This window comes from Anomalospiza imberbis, chromosome 14 (genome assembly GCF_031753505.1).
Source record: "Anomalospiza imberbis isolate Cuckoo-Finch-1a 21T00152 chromosome 14, ASM3175350v1, whole genome shotgun sequence".
In the NCBI taxonomy this organism is placed as follows: domain Eukaryota; kingdom Metazoa; phylum Chordata; class Aves; order Passeriformes; family Viduidae; genus Anomalospiza; species Anomalospiza imberbis.
In genome coordinates, this window is record NC_089694.1 from 8,508,041 (window position 1) to 8,528,205 (window position 20,165).

Sequence of the window (20,165 nt, forward strand, 5' to 3'; positions counted from 1 at the left end):
CTGCTCCTTTGAACAGGGAAATGTAACGTCAAGTAAAATCCACCAGATTAAATTGATCCTGTTTGTGTAATGCTGCACAAGAAGGCAAATAGAAAATGTGGGGTGGCCTCACAGTCACCTGTGAACTCACCACTGCATGTGGCACTTCAGTGAGTCTGCTCTCTGAAAAGACTGTACAGCACTGTGAGGTAAAGGTAGAAATAAAACCCAGGGTCACCAAAAAAGAAGTATTTTCTCCCAAGACCAAAAGGAGGAAACTGGACAGGAAGTAATGAACCAGAGTGCTGCCTGCTCTGGATGGAAACTGCTGCTGGAGACATTCACATTTGTCAGTAATGACAAAATCAAAGCTTCTCTTTTATAAACCAAAGACATTTTGTGTACACATATTTCCTTATGTACGTGATTTTACATGACATCCATTCAGCTATAAAAACATTGAAAACAAATCAAAAGAGAAGTATGAGGGCATTGCACTAGACAATCAAAAATGCAAGCCTGACTGCTACAAACACATCTCTGCAGTAACTCAGAAGAGGCACCAGAGCATCCGCAACAATTCAGCCTCTTTCACTGCGGCAGCATAACTTGTAAAAAAGCAAGTGGAAAAGCATTAGTTTCAAAACAGGGAGTGTGTGTGTTTGTATGTGTGTGTGTGTGTGTTTTAAATTTGGAAACTTGGATTGCATCTTTTTTTTTTTTCCAAATTAATTCCTATTGATTATGGTTTTTCTTTTTTCATTTGTTTTGTTTTGTTTTGTTTTGTTTTCATTTTGGTTTTGTTTTTTATTTCTGGTCCAGAGTCCAAGTGGTGAAATAATGGAAGAAAGGTTGAATTTTCACAATTTCTGGCCAGAAAAAAAACTCCTCAGAAAGCCTTGTCCATTTGCATACTCATCCTAAATCACTGGGAGTGAGATAATTCAATTCTTATTTATTTACCTATTATTCTGCTATATCTATATAAAGATTCTCTGCTGGTAAACAGTTTGCCCAACCACTTTTGGTCTAACAATCATGCTGCAAGGAACAATAACAATATAATCATTAACAGAGAAGATATCTGGGAAACTAATCTGGAGCATTCTGCAAATGTTCAGATTTTCTTGTTTACTGTAATCAGGATATTTTACACAGAAAGAAAATGGAGACAGGTTACAGTTAAGATAAAAGAGACTGCTATTTTTATCTATATCTAAACTACATGTATGTAAGATAAAATAACTGACCCTTAACCTAAATTTAAATAATATATAATCAGCTAAAGAGGAGCTTTCACTAAAAAAAGAATATCCAATATATTTGGACTGACTTTTTTTTTTTATATATATCTTACAATAGCAATTTTTAGCAAGGGAAATCTATAGAGTAGGATCTATCATGAAAATGCTGACAAACATTTAAGCATTATGCTGGCAGCAAAGTGTAGAAAGCTCTTAGTGGTGTTAAACCCTTCATTCCTGCTTTTTTCATTTTTCTCCTTTTATCTTTTAACATTACTCTACACTTACATTATTGCCACAGAAATGCACAGTTGGTCACCTGCATTTCTTTAATACCCACACAGCCCTTAATTAATTGCATTGGTCAATTAATTGTTGTTGTTGGTTCAGAGGACATGGAGCACAATACAATATCAACAAGTAAGACCTTAAAGGTGCGACAGCATTTGGTGCACACCCTGAAGATGAAGCTCTGCCCCTGTCTGAGATGGGGGACTCTTCAGCAGCATCACTGTCAACACATGCCACCTCCCACAAGTTGAGAAAATAATAGCTCACTCTTTCTGGGTTGCTGAACAAAATGCATGAGTAATTACGACATTTAATGCATAGCTAAATCAATGGAGCTTGACAACTCACAACAAACAGGATGGAAAGAGAGAAATAAAAGGTGGGTGATGTAAAAACAACACTCAGTGCCTTCTTTTTCTTCAGGCTGAAGCATTTTATTTGATCTGAAACAAAATATTTTGTCTAGTGAATAATTTTCAGGTAAGAATATGAATTTTAAAAAGGAAGTGTCATTACAGAATAGAGATGCTTTCTTTGAAAATTATGCAATGGCTTGGATTTTTCAAATCCTTGGTCATATTTTCCCAGTGCTTGTATGCACTAAGTTGAATCTGAATTTAGAACACTTTACTTTGAGACCATATTTTCCCAAAATGTTCAGTCTTTGTATGACCACAGATAACAAGGCCATAAGAAAGCTTCACTTGGGTCTCTCTGCAAGACCGAGGCAATAATTGCAAACCTTTACTAACCTGGATGAGCGTTGGGATTAGCAAAAATGAAACTTTCATTCTTTATAAAGCTGAGGATCTTGACTGTGAACAGGGTTATGAAGTCTACTCCCTTCCTTCTATTCCTTAACAACAGGCTGTAGAGAAAGGAAAGCTCAGTGTGTACACAAGCACCTCTCCACAGCAAAGTCGTCCAACTGGCAGCACAGCAGTGACTTTCCCTCTTGCTTTCCTGCATTGTGTTTCTCATTCTCTGCCCTGAATTTGTCTACTTGAGTAGAGTAAGCTTTTCAGGAGAGAGCTGTTGCTTCCATACTTCTCTGCAAAGTACCCAGCACATCAGCTATGAGAGTTCTGCCTCCTGCCCCCAGCACCACTTTCGAACAGAAAACAACATCCTCATCTTGTCTGAGCATTTCTTAACCGTCCATTGACTTCTGCGGGTGATCAATCAATCAGAAGAAATGAGGCTGCCATTCAAAATGTCTCCATTCACCTCTTTTCATGCCTCTAGGATGAGTTAAACTATTTCTAGTTTAAAAATGGACAAGAGAGACAAAACAAGGACAACCATACTTTACAAGATGAACATTTTGACTATTCTGCAGTGTTGCCTGGTGAAGAACAAAAAAAAGTAACTCATAGGTGGCTGAGAGAGCAATATTTATGTCTGAAAATACTTTGCCATGTCAGAGAGCCGGTGCTGAAATTTGCTGTGGGCTGCTTGGATAATTAGGTACAACTGCCAACTCTGCAGACATGCTTAAATACTATGATTCCTTCTTTAATAACTCTGGTTCAATTTACACGACATTTTTATTGCTGCTGTGAAAAACCCACCTGGCAAGCAAAGTCTCTTTCTCCTTTCCCCCCACGCATGTCTAACACCTGGGGATTTTAATTCAAGGGAAGACAAGGGGCAGCTCAGACAGGATGTCATTGCCTCCAAGTCCTGCAATGCTGATGAGTTACTTTTTATTGTTAGGCTTTGTAAAAAGGTCTAATAAATACTGAGTAGCCCAGAGTGACACAAATATTACTCTAGGTGAAGTGTGCTTACCAAAACCCAGTTCTATGGATTGGATTTGAACAGGAATGCTCAGGTTACATGCATCCTTATTTTAGTGCTTTCATGACAGCACAGTGAGTGTTAACCCTGTTCACTGGGGATGGGTGGTTTGTGCTCCCACACATCATTCATTTGCAAACCTGAGCTCTCATCATACACAGAAAATCCAGCAACACCATGGATGGGCACAGCCCAGGGTAAAGACAGCACCATCAATTCAGGGTGCTACAAAATTTGTGAACTAATTCAAGATGGGGGACGCAGAGTAAAAATGTACCGAAGAAACAGCCCATGGATTACCTTGTTCTGGCTGTAATGATTCTACACTACTCTTAGCTTCTCAAAATCAAATGTCCTGGTAACACCACAGAGAAGCAAACTGATTAAAAAGACATCTAACCAGCAAGTTTACCATGGCTCATCAAATTTGAAACACACGTGACAATTTTTAAATACATCAATAAACACATCTGGGTGGAAGATGTGGGCTGCCTCAGGGCACTGATAGAACAATTAGTGCTGCTTACGTCCCCTGAAGCAGCATACCTGTAATGGAACACAAAACCAAGAGCTGTTATGGCCAAAAAATCATTTGCAAAAAGTTACCACTTCAATTGCCATAGCTACTTCTAAATAAAAGAGGGATGGACTGGGCACTGCTGGTAATGACACAGTATGTTTTGGAAAATGCTGTTTCAAATGTTGGCAGTGATCACAGGAGATTAGGTAGGTGATAAGTAGCTTTGCTGAAGAGAAGATTCAGTAAATTGTGAAGGGTCTGTAAACTGAGTCAAAGCACTTTAGTAGAATGAGAAAAGTGACTTGCCATAAATTAATGTGAAACATGAATGGGCAAGGAGATGGCACAACAAAGGACAAGTAACAGCCTTTTCAAACTCAGTTTCACTAATAAATGTACACAAAGGAAAAGTTTTGAACCGCACTAAAGCTGGAACACTCTTTAAATACAAACCTCAAATTGTCCTGATGCAGGGGAAGAACATGACCAAAATCACTCTGTTCATGTATATACACACCAGAGAGAACACAATGCCATTAAATGCTGATTACTTACAATGGTGGAAGTTTCCAATAATTGCTTTTTGTGGTCAGAAGCACAAAAGAGGACTGTACAATGGCAATACAAGATAAATTTAATCTGTGTGCAATTAAGTATATCTTAACAATTCGTGGCTAAATGGCTGAACTTCACATTATTGATCAAGTAATAAAGCAAAGCAACCTCTCTCCTCTTGCTCTCCAAAATCACCTTTACAAGAAACAAAAATCTCAGACACGAGATTAAAAAATTTGCACTGGCAAGTGAAAAAACCTTGGCTTTCTTTTATAATCCATATTCATTGTATCATAATCGATATTCATTGTATCTGTTGGAGCTGGGACCAGCTTGCCCATAGCATAACCATAACTTAGTCTTGGCTCAAAGAACAATAATCAGGTTAAGGAGGAGAGTAAGGTGCTGTTAGCTGCAAATTCCATGCAAGTTCATGGGGATACAAGTGTGTTTTCTTCACAACTTACAGCAAGTGATAACCAGCACCTGGGAAAAAGCCCAGAACAAGCTGGATATTGGACACAGCCACTCCTTTCTCTCCCTTTTGTGTTAAGCCTGGAGGAACAAACCCTGCTTCTTGAAGGCTCTGGTTAAGGGACACCACAAGCTGGATCACACACACACAACACATTCAGGAGAAGAGAAAAAGTGTGCTGGCTTTGACAGGAGATCATTTGTCTTCAAGATTAAAAATGGTGCTGGAATGGATGTCATCTTGCCAAGGCAGATCCCACGGGAAGGCTGCAGTGGACAGCACCATTCCCATGTAGGCCTAAAATCAACCCCCAGGACATTCAGGAGATGCTTCAGCTTCCAACCATCAGGGGAGTTTGGTAACAGATTTTCAGGCATATACACAAGTTACTCTGTCTTTAGGGAGCAACTCACACAGCCCTGGTTCCAAGTCATCCATCACTCTTTGGACAGAAAATGATTTCCACTTTCAATTAAAAACTTGTCAGCCCCACAGGCTTGTGGCACATACAGTAAGTTTAATAGAAATAATTCAAAAAGTACCTGACTTCGCCTTCTCTAATGTGACCTTCTAATTCTTCTATGAATTTTTCCCCTTTCATCCAATAGATCATGGGGCCTGATTCTCCACTGAATCCAAAGAAAGCTTTGCAGGCCACAGTCAGTGGATTTCCTGAGGACAAAAGGAAGAAAGATTAGAGACTTTATTATAGTTACTAGTGAGAAAATTATTATAAGAAATATCAACACCTCAGATAAACCTCCTTATGAAAAACTGGAGGAAGAAAATAAAGAAAGAATAAATATAAGACGTGTAAAAGACTGCATCTACAGGAAATAGGTGTAAAATGAAACTCTGAGGTTATCCATAATTTAATTTTTTCTGAGAAAAATAGTACATGAACTATGAGGAGGTATGGAAATGGTGGCAACATAAGGTGACACAGAATGGTAATTAAAAAGGAAGAGGTGACTTCCCTGTCAGACTCCTTGGATCTCTACCAGGACTAGAGATTTATCCCTAAAAGGCAGGTAAATCACTGAATAGCTGCTCCTTATCCATGCATAAAACGACAGAGGAATAATTCCTTCCTCACTTAGATAGAAGTCAAATGTTAATCAAGCCTTGGTGAGCTGCTCAGAGAGCTTTTAAAGATTCCCAAGAAATACATTATGCCAGTCAGCCCAACACTGGTGTTACTGTCAACAGGCTTTTGGCTAAGGACCAAACTTCAAAGCATTATTCAAGCAATAGAGTAAAGAATTCTTCCTTTCACCTCTGCAAAGATACTTCCAGGAAAAAACAAACAAACAAACAAACAAAAACCTAACTTGGAAATTATTCAAATTTCTTTTCTCTTCAAAAGTTCAGCATTTAACTGGGTTTTTGTCTGGCTACAGTTTTAACTGTTCTAGGTAGCCCAGGACTGTGCTTACACTGCCAGGACAGATGATCTTCCTGCAGGCAGAAGACAACAAAAAAGAAAAAGAAACAAAGAAAAAAGAAAAGAAAAAGAAAAGGACAAAAACAAACAAACCTCAGAAAAACCTCAAAGAAGTCAGGAATTTTGGAAGAACTGTGCCTATTCCCTTGGTATGCACATACAGCTGCTGCACCCACTTTCCTTTGTCTATTTTACTTCACATAGGTGCTCCAGGTTATGGAGCAGGTGTAGAATCAGCAGCTTAGCTGGGAGAACAGACCTCATTTAATGTCAGTGGAGACTCCTGCTGAATCTTTCAGGGCTTCGAGCAAGCCTGGAAAGCCTAAATAATGAATTTTACTGTATTTGAAAGAAGTGTTTTACTATGTCAGGTATTCTCCATGTTAGCAGGAGACTCTCTTGGCTGAAATAGGAGAGGCCTACACTTTTCAAGGAAATTTGGAGCACATTCATTTGGAGCACACCACTTGGTTGAGCATGGGCTAATGATTTCCCATGATAGACTTCCTGTGCCTTAATCATTCACCTCTTGTCTGCCCAGGAGTGATAACTGTGTGCACACTCAGAGCATATCAGAGCTGTGTTAGAGTGCTTTTGCCTAAACCCCCATAGAGCTGAGTCAACTACTAGCACTTGTCTATTATTTCAGTGCCCAATTTAAAACGTGTCTAAAGAGTCTGATTAGTCAGGAAGCACAACACTCCCAGCCATGGAAAATCAGCTGCCTTTAAATTGTTTCCAAGTCAAGATCCAAAATTACAAGTCCTTTGAAACATTAGGATACAGCAAGAAAAGATTTAAAGGCTGCACTTGAGTCTCTGTTTCTCAAATAGCAAAAGACAAAAATGGAAAATGTTTATCCTGAAAATGTTTTCCAGACTCTTTCATTATCTCCATATTCACGATGAACTCTGGCACCACAGCTGGCCCCTGAACACGTGGAGATGCTGGCAGATTACACAACTAGACCAGACACACAAGAGAGAAGGGTGGGAATTCAGTTATCTGTAGAAACCACAACACTGACAACCATCAGAGAAAGTTCCAAACTTCACAAACTAATGAAGAGTCACAAACACTTCTAGGCAGACATTTAATTCCACTACAAGCTCACCCAAGCCTGTGAGGTGCTGTGTGTCCTCCATGGGTAGAGGGGACAACTGGAGCCTCTGGCTGTATCCACCTCACCTTTCCCTATCATGCTGAATGTCTGCATGGTGTGAGGCCTTTTTGTGCTGCTTGCCTTGGAGTCACGATACACATCTTTTAAAATACCACTTAGTGATTCCTAGCATGTGGCTGCTCAGTCCATGCTTGATATTAATGGAAAAAGACATTGTAGAAATGTGAAAAAGAAAAGGGATAGACGAGGCCTCCTATCAGCATTGACAGTATTTGCCCTTTTCCTGACACACCATGCTGGACATTAAGTGTTGCAGGCAAAATATCTTACAGAATGTGCTTTTCCTCAAACCAGCAGATGTTTACTTAAAAAACAAGCCCTGAGAAATGAAAATGAAAATATTCCAAGATGAAACTAAGGTTTCTATGCATGCAGAGAAAATACCCTGAGGTAATAATGTCTGGTTTGAAGAAATATGAAGTTTTCTACACACAGATAGGAAAACTTAAAAACTCCAGCTGTTGGTAGACAGCTTCTGTTATAAACAAACCCAATATAAAGCATCAAGAGCCTTTACCATGACAACCTGCATGCTCTGAATGTGCCTGGGCAGATCTATTTTCTAGCTTTGCCACCAGGGAAACAAGCAAAATAAACTAATACCATGAACAGGAAAATCTGGAGTGAGTTCATATTCCCAGCCCAAAGTTTGGATCCAGCAACACCTGAAAAACCCCATAGTTCATCTCATCTGCAAACCCATCACTGATCAGAGGGTGGCATAAACAACTTTTCTCATGGAACAAATAATTTTTAGCTCAGTAGCAGAATGATGCAGGTCTGGGTTGACCTGAACTGTCCTGGAGTTGAAAGAATTTGGGGCTTGATGACACTTCAAGAGACCATCGAAACTCAAATGCTAACCTGCAGTTCTGATACTCTTCAAGCTTTTAAGGACATCTCACTCCTCTGCAGCTTCTGAAATAGCTTCTGGTTTATAACTCTCATCATTCATTTTGCCTCTGGAAGGGGGACACCATCAGAAAGGTAACAACGACTTCCCTGCAGAACCACTTCATCTCCCAAAATAAGTCTCCATATGGAAAGTAAGGGAGATTCCTCCTCTCCTGCTGTATCACCACACAGCTACAGCAACAACCTGTTACTACTGGTTTTCAGGGAGCTCCAACCATTCCCACCCAGCAAGGAACATGCCATGTTTCACTACATTCTCCCCCAAATACTGCAATACTAAAAATGAGGCTGAATTCTGTAGTCCTTAAATGTGTCCTTGAGTATGTGGACAAACAGGCACTGAGCATGGAAAGTGCCCCTTTGCAGGTCCTGGTTTTAGGGCTGGCTTAAAACCATGCAATATTACACTGAGCCACAGTTCCAGGCAGAAGGAACTAGCAGGCAATTTGTAACTCCAACTATTCATCTTGTGTAAGGCCCAAACTTTCACACATCACTACTGCTATTCTGCATGACCTTCAGTAGTTCCACTACTAATTGGTCTTATTAAGAAATATTCCCCTTGCACCATTTAATTAACAACATCAAAATTCCTGGAATGAATATTATCCTAAAAGTTTTGCACTTACAGATGGATTCTGTTTAGATCAGACAGACATTTCAGATGTCTTTTTACTTAATAAAATAATTTGCTGAGAAACAGAGAAAGTTATTAGTGAGTTTCTAATGAATCAACAGTTAAGAGAGTGTTTGAAGAAACAAGGAAAGAAAGTAGAAAAGCTTGTTTGCAGACATCACTGTCTTCTGCTTTGCTGGGGTCACCTTGATACAGTAAAGGACCAGGTTCAGCAGAAGTCTCTGTTTTAGCTTTTCTCCCTACCTTGTCAATCAAGCAGGCTTGTTGCCAACTCCCAGCTGATAAGACACAACCACTGGCAGTATAAAATTTTATTGCTAAATGTTTTTGTACAATTTTCACCTGTCCATTTTCACAGTAAATCTGTGTGAACTCTACCATACATTCAAACAACTTTTTTTTTCTAGCAAAGAGAACTCCGGAGAAATGCAATTATTCAAGCAAAAGAATTGCCTGATGGTACTGGCTAATGATGGGAAAAGGGTCTGCAAAGGAATTTAGTCCAGAATGGTTTGGAATGTGCTTAATGCAGGGCCAGCATGCTTTGATAGAGAATCACAAATTCTGCAGCACAGTTTCTCTTGAATGAGACATGCTTCAAGCATAAAGTAAATGAAGCATAAAATACCTGTCTTTTAAAAACTTAAATGCCAAGGCTGGGTGATTGACCAGCATGGAAGGCAAAGGCTCTTCACATATCACTTATGCCAAGGCATTTTTCTGGATTTTTTTTTTTTTAATGCAGTAGGATAGTTTGTTCTTTTTCACTTGTTTTACACAGGCAGGTGTATTTTGTAGCTTTGAAGCCCACATAAGAGAATTTGCTTCCAGCAAATCAGACCTTCACTCACATAGCACACTGTCTCAGAGTAACCCCATCAAGCAGCCAAAGTCATCTGTGAATCCCTGGGTGCCATGCTTTTTCCTATGGCTTGAAATATGAATTGGTTTTCCTTTTCTCTTGCATTTTTGTGCCAGATAAAATACTGCTGTCAACAAGCCTGAATTGAAGCAGATGAGCCTTCCCAACTAGTGGCAGAATTGAAAGTGCCAAAGGCCTCTTTTTGTGCTAAAAGTCAGACCTGCACACGTCGCTGGCTGGATTTACATCCTCCACTCCAAAGGGGTGCTAATCCACTGCTTTCATCTGCTGCAGGGCTGTGTGCTGCCACACATGGAAGGGCAGATGAGTGTGCAGTGCTGCCACCAGAGGGTCACTCCATCACTCCAATCCCTCTTATGGATGTATTTGCATATTGGAGCTCCTCTCTGATAATGGTGCTTGTTTCTCTGTCCCTGTAAGCCTAGGTGAGAACTCTGAGTGCTGCCAAAGGAGCAGCTTCCCACTCGACACATGCAGATGTTTTGCAGGCAGTTCATGGGCTTTGTTTCTTTCATTTGCTGAGACAGAGGACAAGAAAGGCAGCTTACTTATCACTTCTCACTAAGTGTATTCTGCAGGCTGTCTGTAGAATCGAAGCTGATTTTCCAGGCTGTGAGGTTTGCAAGGCAAATCACCATGTCACTGACAAGAACATTATTGTTCTAATATGCTTTACAAGTGCTAGAAAGTGGCCAAAGAGCAGCAGAGTGATTTAAATTCCCCTGGCAAGGCAAGGCTGGGTTGTATACAACCCTGAAGTAAAGAATACATTTCCTTCTCTTTCAGAAGGACATCCTGGATAAGAAGATATGGGACACAGAGCTTATGCCTCCAATTTATCCACAAAACAAATGCCAGGGACAACACAGACCTTGACTCATGAAAAGCAATCTCTGTGTGTGGTAGCTTCTATGCAGTCAGCAGGGAGTGTCAATTGTCTCCAAGGGCTTTGCAATGACATCCTCTGAGCTGCTCTCCGTGCTGGGCAGTGACAGCAGAGCCAGCAGCAGATGGAGGGGCTGCAGCCCAGCCCAAACCATGGCCCTGGTTTGGCTGGCTGATGCTGGACACGAGGCTGAGCTGCTGCTGGGCATGTGGGGGTGGCCGTGGCAGCAAATGGTGCCCACACAAGGTCACTCCTGCAATCAGAGCCAGCCCTGTGGCTGAGCTGCTAAGCACAAAACCTCTGTCCAGGGCTCACCACTGTCCTAGAGTAGTCAGGAGTATTTGGCAGGGGCAGCTGAGGCTGTGCTTGGGCTTTGCTTGTGTCACCCAGCACAGCTGGTCATGTTTCCCATCCCCTCCCAGTACAGACCTGCTGTACCACTCACACATCAGGGGCTTCAGCCTCTGCTCCTCTCATCTGCTTAGGTGGCACTGAAAGTCTTCACAGATTTACCCAGTACTGAATTTAGGCAAACCTCCACAAAAACTACACATACACGATCCCTTATTTTCCCCATGCCATATCCCAGCACCATTTGATCAGAGGTTCCATGCTTTTTTCAACAAGATCAATAAAGACAGTGCTAATTACTGTACCTGGGCCTCCTCTTTTACCTGGATATTCTGCAGAATGCAGGCTTGGCTTTGTGCTAAACCATGTTATCCCATTTAGATAAAAGTCTCATGAAGTTCAGTGACTAGTTAGAGAATTACTGGATCCAGTTAAAATAAAACATACTCAAACCAAATTATTTTCCCTTAAAAAAACCCTCATAATTACAGAAAATTCTATAATATTTCAAAATTCTATTCCAGCAGACAGTAGATTCATGACTGGATATGAGCCTTCCAAACATTTGCATAATTAAAGCTCAGCCAGGAATTAATGAACTAAAAGTATTTTGAAGAAAATTAAGAAACCTGCTTTGGATAGTGATAATAATTTTCTTAATAAGATAAATTTAAAGTGAAATCAAACCTAATTAGCCTCCAGACATTCATTTCATAACAGTTTAAGAGCATTTGAAAGCACACCCATATAATATATATTTTATTAGATTTAGTCTCCAGACTTTTAAAAGAAGCCTAAAAGAAGACTAAAGGAGGTGCTCTTCCCCTAAGCAAGGCCCTGTGCTATGAGCTGCACATGCAGCCACTAAGTAACATTCTGGCAGCTGTAATGATGTATAGGAAAAATAAATGGCAGTAGCACACAACTTAGAGTTAGTTGGCTCTTCACTCATAAAGAACTTTCTGACAAAGGCAAGTCATCGGCAATAATAAAAAAAGAGACTGGCAAAAACTTGACAAGAAAAATGCAAGAGATCTTTAGGTCTTTTTTTTTGTCCTCTGTAGTTTACAATCTTAATTTTAACTTTCTTTCTTGCTCTGCTCTTTTTTCTTATGCCCTGAGACATCAGAAAACACATAGCCATGAGATATTTGTGCTATTCTGTCTCACTCAAGTGAGCAAATAGCATATATAAAAAGTAGGATAAAAATAACACTAACAGCAAGCAGAACTCCAAACACGAAACAAAGCAACTAAGCCTCTAGACAGCTTGTTGCCAAGAAGACAAGTCAATGCATTTGCTGTCATTCCATACAGCCCCAACTGTTGCTAATTTAAATCACACAATCACGACCCACTGCAAGGGCTGCTTGTAGGCTTGGCTATTGACTGTAGCTCCCACAGAGAGAGAAAAACAAAACTAAAAAACACACACAAGGCTGAAATGTTGCTGATAAAAATTTATCAGATGTTCCAAAAATGAATCAATCAAATCAAGATCACCTAGAGCAGTTTTCTTTAAAAAAAATAACATCCAGAAAAACATCCCAACTGCTACCTCTCCCCCTCACCCCCTAAAAAAGTTAACCTCACCTAAATCCTGTAAAACCCTTCATTCCATTTTCAGAACTGCCTTGGGGTCGGAATTTAAAATCTTAGTCACTGAGAGCTCAGGTGTAACTGAAAGTCAAGGATTTTAGCTTTTCACTTATGCACCTACAATGCTTAGTGGGATTTCCAGAAGCTGCCTTGTGCTAGCTTTAACTTGTGCTATATGCTGAGGTCCTTCTGAAAATCTCATTTCTGTGCATTTTGAGGCACAGAATCATTATTTAAGAGAAATGCCCTGCAGGTACTTGGAAAATGTCCCCTTGGAGGTGGGGTTCCAAGGGCTGGGGCAGCCCAACGGCAGCAGAGCAGTGACATCCAGAATAAGGTGAACTAAGGTACTTGCTCAGGAAACTGAAATGAAACACAAGAATGTCCACAGAAAATTCAATTCAGGGGCAAACTGGAGAGTTCGAAACTCCTCAAGCTAGCAAGTAGCAGCAATGTGAGGGGTAGGATCCTCCTTCCCCTCTAGCCACAGCAGATTGATGTGAGGAGACAGGAGCATCTCTTTGTGGTCCATCTCTTTGAGGCTTGAAGAAAGAGTTGGCTGTTCCTCCTTTTCACCGTGGAACAACAATCTAAGGAAGCAAGTGTTCCCTGAATAATTCCTGCTCTTCTCTCAGAGTAGTAGGAGAAATGATGGCTGCAATGGCATGAGGCCATACCTGGGCCAGAGAGAGATGATTTGTTCCTTTATTCTGGAGAAAGTAGCTTTGATTTTATCAAGTCCTAGAGCCTCAGAATGTCCCTCTCCCTCCCCCCCATCTTGCCCACAGTGTTTGGCTATAAGACACTATCGTAGGAGCTCAGAGCAAGATCTTAAAAACCATCCTGAGAGAAAAGCTTTGCTCTTCTTTATTGCTTATCTCTTTTCTTAGCTCTGCTAGAGCCAAGAAGGAAATTAAGCTGCTCCCTGCAAGGTCTAATGTGAAACCTTGGCCACTTCAGCATCAAGATTGTTATTTGAGCTTTCATTCCAGTGCCAGAAACCTTTATGTGGCCTTCACCTCTGCATTAACTAGAGAAGGTTACAGGCTTCATCTTCTCTCCCCTGGCAAAGCTCCTGCTACCACTCAACAAGGACCGAGGTAATTGTGATTGTCTGGAAGTGTGATGGTCTAATTGCACACAGATGGGCAGGAGTGAGAGCAAAGGACTGGCCTTCAGAGATGTGCATCTGCTACCCCCAGAGCACTGAATAAAGCTGTGTCTGCAGCTGGCTACAGGCTGAAGCAAACCCTGTCCCTGACAATGTTTCTTTTAAGGATTTTTAATGGGATCCTGTGTGTGCTCTCAAAAGCTCATGTAGCAATATCAAATTGAGACAAATACAACAGAAGAAACCTGCTGTAGTCCAGAATGTATTTTCACATTCAGGAAAGACACTATTTCTCCAGCACAGGGTGACAGGAACGTGGCAGCGCTTTGCTGTTATTTCCCACTCCAGCACCCAGGGGAATACTGACAGAGGGTTCCCAGAGCAGGGTGATACCTGTGAAGAGTTGATAGCTGCCCTGAGGGGGCTGTTGCTCTTTGAAGTCAGAGAGGTTTTTCTCTAGGTCTTCTGCTGACTCTGCTGAGTATTAGAGACAGAAAAGGCTGGGTAAAATTTTCTCTCTGTTTGGATAATTGTCTTCTGTGCTGCCTTGTTGAGAATGAATACATCTGAGCTGATTTCTTCTATTTCTCTGTCAAAACCATACCTCCTTCCACAGCTGATTCATTCTTCTTTGGGCTAGGGCTCAGAAAAAGATAATAACTTACATTTGTCAGGAATCATCTTCACTGAATACTCCTCCCCTCAGCCCTTAACTCCAGAGTCAGCCCTCCTACAGCCTGAATCTCCAATACTACATCTGTAGTTGACTCGGGAACGGACATTTGGCATTTCACTGAAGGCCTCTTAATATTTTGCCTTATATGCTACAGCTACTCCATTTCAGTCCAGTATTTCTCAGAAACCATTCCCTCCTCTGAGTTGTGCAGGTATCAGGCAAGAGCCTGAAAGCAGCACTTATTTTGCCTTATATGCTACAGCTGCTCCATTTCAGTCCAGTATTTCTCAGAAACCATTCCCTCCTCTGAGTTGTGCAGGTTTCAGGCAAGAGCCTGAAAGCAGCACTCCTTTGGGAAGGTTAGGACGGATTTGTGCTCTGTGCTATCTATACTTGTATCATTTCCCATTTCCCACAAAGGATAAGCTCACAGATGAGCCCAGAGAATGAGCACAGACCCCTGCAGAACACTGTACTCTGAAAACCAGGATCCCTTGGGTAGTGATCAGCTAAACAGACCCAATAACCCTCACTATTCCCAAGTGCCAAACAAATTAGCTACACAGACACTCCCACTCTACTTCAGTCCCTCTAATGAAACCCTCTTTAAAAGTCATCTCCACACAGAAACACAGCTCTGGTTGCAAACAAGTTGAGGTTTTCCTCTTTTTTCCAGTGATTTGCTGATTGTTTCTTATTTTCCCAGCAGACAGAAAATACATTAAGTACTTGCTGTATTGACTCCTGTAGTTTTTCAGCCCTATTACACTTACTGACCCCTACCAATTTTCTGCCTGAGTTGTTGACCTTCTCAGAGAGCTCTTGCCCCCAGCCACAGAAAGGTAGAGCTCAGCTGCCTTTCATACCCCTGAGCAATGATTAGCAAAACACTCAACTGTGAGAATAAAAGGCCTCCCTAAATCCCAGGAGGGCTGCTTGCACAGTCCCCCTGGCACTATGCCTACCCTGCTTGAAAGCAGCATTGCCATTCCCAAGGCTGCCACAGTGGAGGTCCTTGCCTGTGCTTCACCGAAATAGTCTCAAGCTCAGTTTCAACAGTGCAAAGGGTAGTGCTAATGAAGGCCACACTTCTCCAGAGAGGCTGGCAGGGGACGGTTGCCCTTCAACTGCTGTCACCTTTGACAAGGAAGAAAAATCTGCCCCACATGCCCATGGAACAACAAACCCATGGCTGACAGTGAATTTGCTCTCAGCTGGGCTTGCAAGGGGAGACACAGCCAGGGGACCCCCATCATTGCTGCCTGGCAGGATTAACCATGCCATGGCAGCAGCCTGCTTGTTCCTGCTGCCCACAGGCTTGGAGCAGAGCATGGGGTAGTGGATGGCCCTTGGTGCTTCAGCCCCAACTCCTGCCTCCCCTCTTCACAGCACATGGACCCTGGGCCACTGTGCTGCCACCATGCTGGGCAGGCACTTGAGCTAACACATCTTTTATAATGGGTTAAAGAAACTTCAGCCCTTCTGTGTACAACCACTGCTGAAGTGGGCCTGCCCCACCAGGAGAAGGGGTCTCAACCAGCCTTGCCCCCTGACACTGCCTGCCCTACTTTTGTGGTTGGCTTTAGATGCAAAAGAGAGGAGATGTGACAGGCAGTTTATGGGAGATACTGACTGCTGGCACCCTGCACTTTGCTTTTGTCATGTCAAGTCATCTGCAAGCTGCTCAGAGCCTCTGTGATGGTGCTCTTTGCTTGCTCACATGGAAATGAAGTGAAAGCCAGGCTGACATGCACGACTGTGCAGAGAAGCAAATGCAGAGCCTGAGTAGCACTTCCACCACATCTGAGCCCCTGAGCCTCACCAGTGCCTGGGGAAAGTCTGCTTCACAGAAAGAAATTTCACTTTGGACAACATGAAGACAAGGTTCATGTAACCTCAAACCTAAAAGCAACCAAAGGTGTGTGAATTGTCCAACAGAATGCTGCTGCCTGCCCTTCTTTTGTCTGTGCTTTTTCTTCCTCTGTTCCTGGCCACCCTGAGGCACTTCACAGGTAACAAGTCACCACGCTGATGGTCATTTGCCTTTAGTGTGAACCAGCTTGGTTCATAGGGCAGGGAAACCTGAGTGTCTGGCAGGGTGTAAGCAGGACTTAGCTGCTGGGCCAGCAGCTTTGCCAGGGGCTGGTGGGCTGTGTCAGGGACTACAGACACCTGGTGGTTTGTATCCATCCATCCATCCATCCATCCATCCATCCACCCATCCATCCATCCATCCATCCATCCACCCATCCATCCATCCATCCACCCATCCATCCATCCATCCATCCACCCATCCATCCATCCATCCATCCATCCACCCATCCATCCATCCATCCATCCATCCATCCATCCATCCATCCATCCATCCCCAGACTCTCCCTCTGGCTGTCTCCTCATCCAGTCCTGTATGAAGGGAAGGTGACTTTTTTGCACAGTTTTTCCAATACATCCCTCAACCTACGAAATATGAGCTGGGGTAACTGAGAGAAACACCAGAAGTACAAGGATACTGTAAGTCATTCCAGAGCATGATGTGACCCATTTTAGCTGAATCAGAAATACCTTGACTCTCCCACAGCCCTACAATATTTTCATTTTCAATACACTAGATTTCTAGAAAAGTCTAGTTTTTCAGTGATGACAAAGTATTCTCTCAATAAAATGAAAATATTTCTTTACTCCCAAGCAGAAAAATACACTGTTTGCACTTTGGGACCACTGTTGAACAGTAAGGAAGAGAAGCCTTATGAGGACAGTTCACACAATAAAGCTTTTGGATGCAAACAGACTTTGAATGGTAAGATCTCAAAAACATGATCCCTCTTTCAGTGAATTCAATTTCACATAAAAACCTGAGTAGCGAGACCTGCTGTGATCACAGGTGACAGATGGAACCACTGTGAGTCATATTAGTAGCTTATTTCCCATGCATAGACACAGAGGTGTAGTCAGCAGTTGATATCGGGTCCCTCCCAAATGAAAATGTGCTCAGATGTTTCCAGCTTGAAAAAGAGGATAATAAAAATCTCCCAAAGAGACTCATTTAAAACAGAAGTTATTCAATTTTCTTTTGTTTTACACCAGATGTGCTCCAGACATGCGAACTCAGCCTCTAAAGATTTTCCTGCCTACTACAGTCTCCTCTTCTAACTACTCATCAAAGCACACCAGGTAAAAATTTCCTTCCTCCACATCAGTAGTCACCAATACAACCTCGTCATTTCAATTTCTCACACCTCTTCTTTCCCCCTGCCTTGTACCTCTGCAAAGCCTCATCTCTACAGCTTATTGCCATTGGCTACTAAGGTTGAACAAAGTGTTCCCAATTTCAAACACAATGAAAAGAAAAATCAGTAGCACAAAAAGGAGAAAATTAACCACAGGAATCACTCTCCCAGGACAGGCCAAGTTCTTTAGGTTCAACACCCGAATCTGCTGCTTTACAAAGGCACAGATTCACCTGCTGCTGCTATTCTTCATTTCCTCCAGAGTGTGTTACACTGAACAATCTGTTTCCAAACAGAGGAAAAGCACCGGGGCAGGTGCCAACCTGAGCCCCCCCACCCTCCTGAACAGCACAAAAGTGTGGTTCTGCCCCCACCACCTTCCTCAGGCTTACCTACAGGCACATGTCCGTACCCTGCCAGGAGCCCAGCTTATGTTTTACAATAAGCAATGATTAGGAGACATGAATCATCCCCTCAGTCCTCTGTCACAGGCACACAAGATGCACCTCTTTCCCCTGTTCCTGCTGGAACTCCAGCAAGCTGTTCTCATAGCAGGTTTTCACTTTAGAAAGCAATTTGTCAGTACAAGTGATGCTTAAATTTTAAAAGGTAGTGACTAGTGCTGGGATTCAGAATCTCAGTCCTGACTCAGGCAGTCCAAATCAGGCTGCTGCCTCTTTGGATTGAGGGTTGGTAGCCAAAACTCCATTTTGCTCTGATTGCTAGTATTTAAAATTTTAGTGTGTTAAAAAAGGCATCTCAGGATGTCAGTCTACAGACACGGCCTGTGTTTGAGGGCACTTCTGAGAGCACCAAAGCACACAATGCCTGGTTCATGCCTACAGCCATTTGGCTATGGGACAGAGAAGGAAGACAAAAGCAAGCCGGTTTTCTTTTGGGACAGAGTCTCTACTTTACCTGATGTTTTTTACAGCCAGAAGGCTGCTCCTTACAACTCATCCATGCAGGAAAGCAAAGAAGGGGAAAGCTATGGGCTTTGCTTCAAAGACAGATGCAATTGTCTGGTTCCATTGTACCACAGACTATTCTAGCATCTGCTTTAGGAGGCAATGAGGACAAGCAAGCTTGGCTGCATTGTGCATCTTGCAGCTACTATCTTTCCTCCACCTACTCTGCAAAATGCAATTTCTCCTTAGATCAAGATGTCCAGCCTCAGAAGACTTGGTCTTACACTTTTGTCCTAGTCTTGCAGAACAGTGCACTGTTCCTTACTTCTTGTCCCAAGTAAACTCAAGCTTTTATCCTAGAGCAGTACACAGATAATAGATTTAGCTAGCAAATCCCTCAATCCTTTAAATGATGCCTTGCAGAATTGTTTTTTATTAAAAATGAAAGGATAAAATTATGTGAGAAAAGTCTCACTCCTGCTAATATTCACAAAGTAGATGCTACATGCTTCAGAAGATTTGAAGATTGCCTTCTAAGACATGCATTCCCCAGATTAGGGTGCTAGGCATGATACTGCTCTACAATTTTGAAAAAAAAACTTAGCGATTTTTTAACTTATTCACCTTGTATTTTGCAAGAAAACAAAAATTTGACCTTTATTTGTGTTAACACTGGGGTATTCTGCACATTCCCCATGTCAGCAGTGAAAGGACACTCACTGGTGTTGCATGTTGCCTTGCTTATTTCCTTAAAAAACTGCAGATAGAGCAACCCTATTACTGCTGTGCTCTGTGAGACAGTGACCCAAATTTACACTGTTGAAGTGTAAAATGTGAATGGCAGCTACAGTCTGTGAAACTACACCATGGATAGAGAACAAAGATTGAACAGGATAATGCTCAAGCTGATCCAGGAAAAGAGGTCTTAGAAATCTGCAGGAGTCTACCACAAAGCATGCTGCCTCTCTAAGCCAATATAACTCAGGCTGAAAACTGAATCCCTCTCCTGCTATTTAATTCTGTGTGGTTTTACTAAGAACAAGGAGTTCACTTGTCTAATGCTGGTTTGCTCTTCTAATAGCAGCACTGGGCTCTCTGCTGGCTTCACAGGTTTGAAGGCTAGAACAGGTAATCAAGACCATCTCTCCCTGCCCTTGTCACCACTGCTCATAAAGGTGTTCTTACTGACCCTTACCCTGTGCCCATTACTTAGTGCTTTGATAAGAGTGCATTTGGAAAGAGGCTGAGTGTCTGGAAGTCTGGAATGGGAAATGCTCTGGGATCTCTGATCTACTGCTCAGAAAAGCTCTAGTGTAACACTGAAGGCACAAAGAGAGCAGAGAGTTCCCTCAGCAGCCATCTACCCTCCTCTTCTGTGGGCTGGTTGATAGCCTTGTGCACCCCTTGGCACCACAGCAGAGCCCAGCACCTCATTTTCAGAAGCTTGCAAGTAACATGTCTGTACTAGTCTCCCCAGGGCT

General features: G+C 42.2%; 1 protein-coding gene across 13 annotated transcripts in view; it reads right to left on the minus strand.

The window, feature by feature from the left end:
• IL1RAPL2 (interleukin 1 receptor accessory protein like 2) overlaps positions 1 to 20,165 on the minus strand; it is a 364,841-nt gene that overhangs the window by 21,508 nt on the left and 323,168 nt on the right. For all 13 annotated transcript variants that reach the window (XM_068204770.1, XM_068204779.1, XM_068204769.1 and 10 more), the window contains one exon: positions 5,407 to 5,536. In XM_068204770.1, coding sequence (XP_068060871.1) covers positions 5,407 to 5,536 — 130 coding nt within the window. The remainder of the gene's footprint in view (positions 1 to 5,406; positions 5,537 to 20,165) is intronic.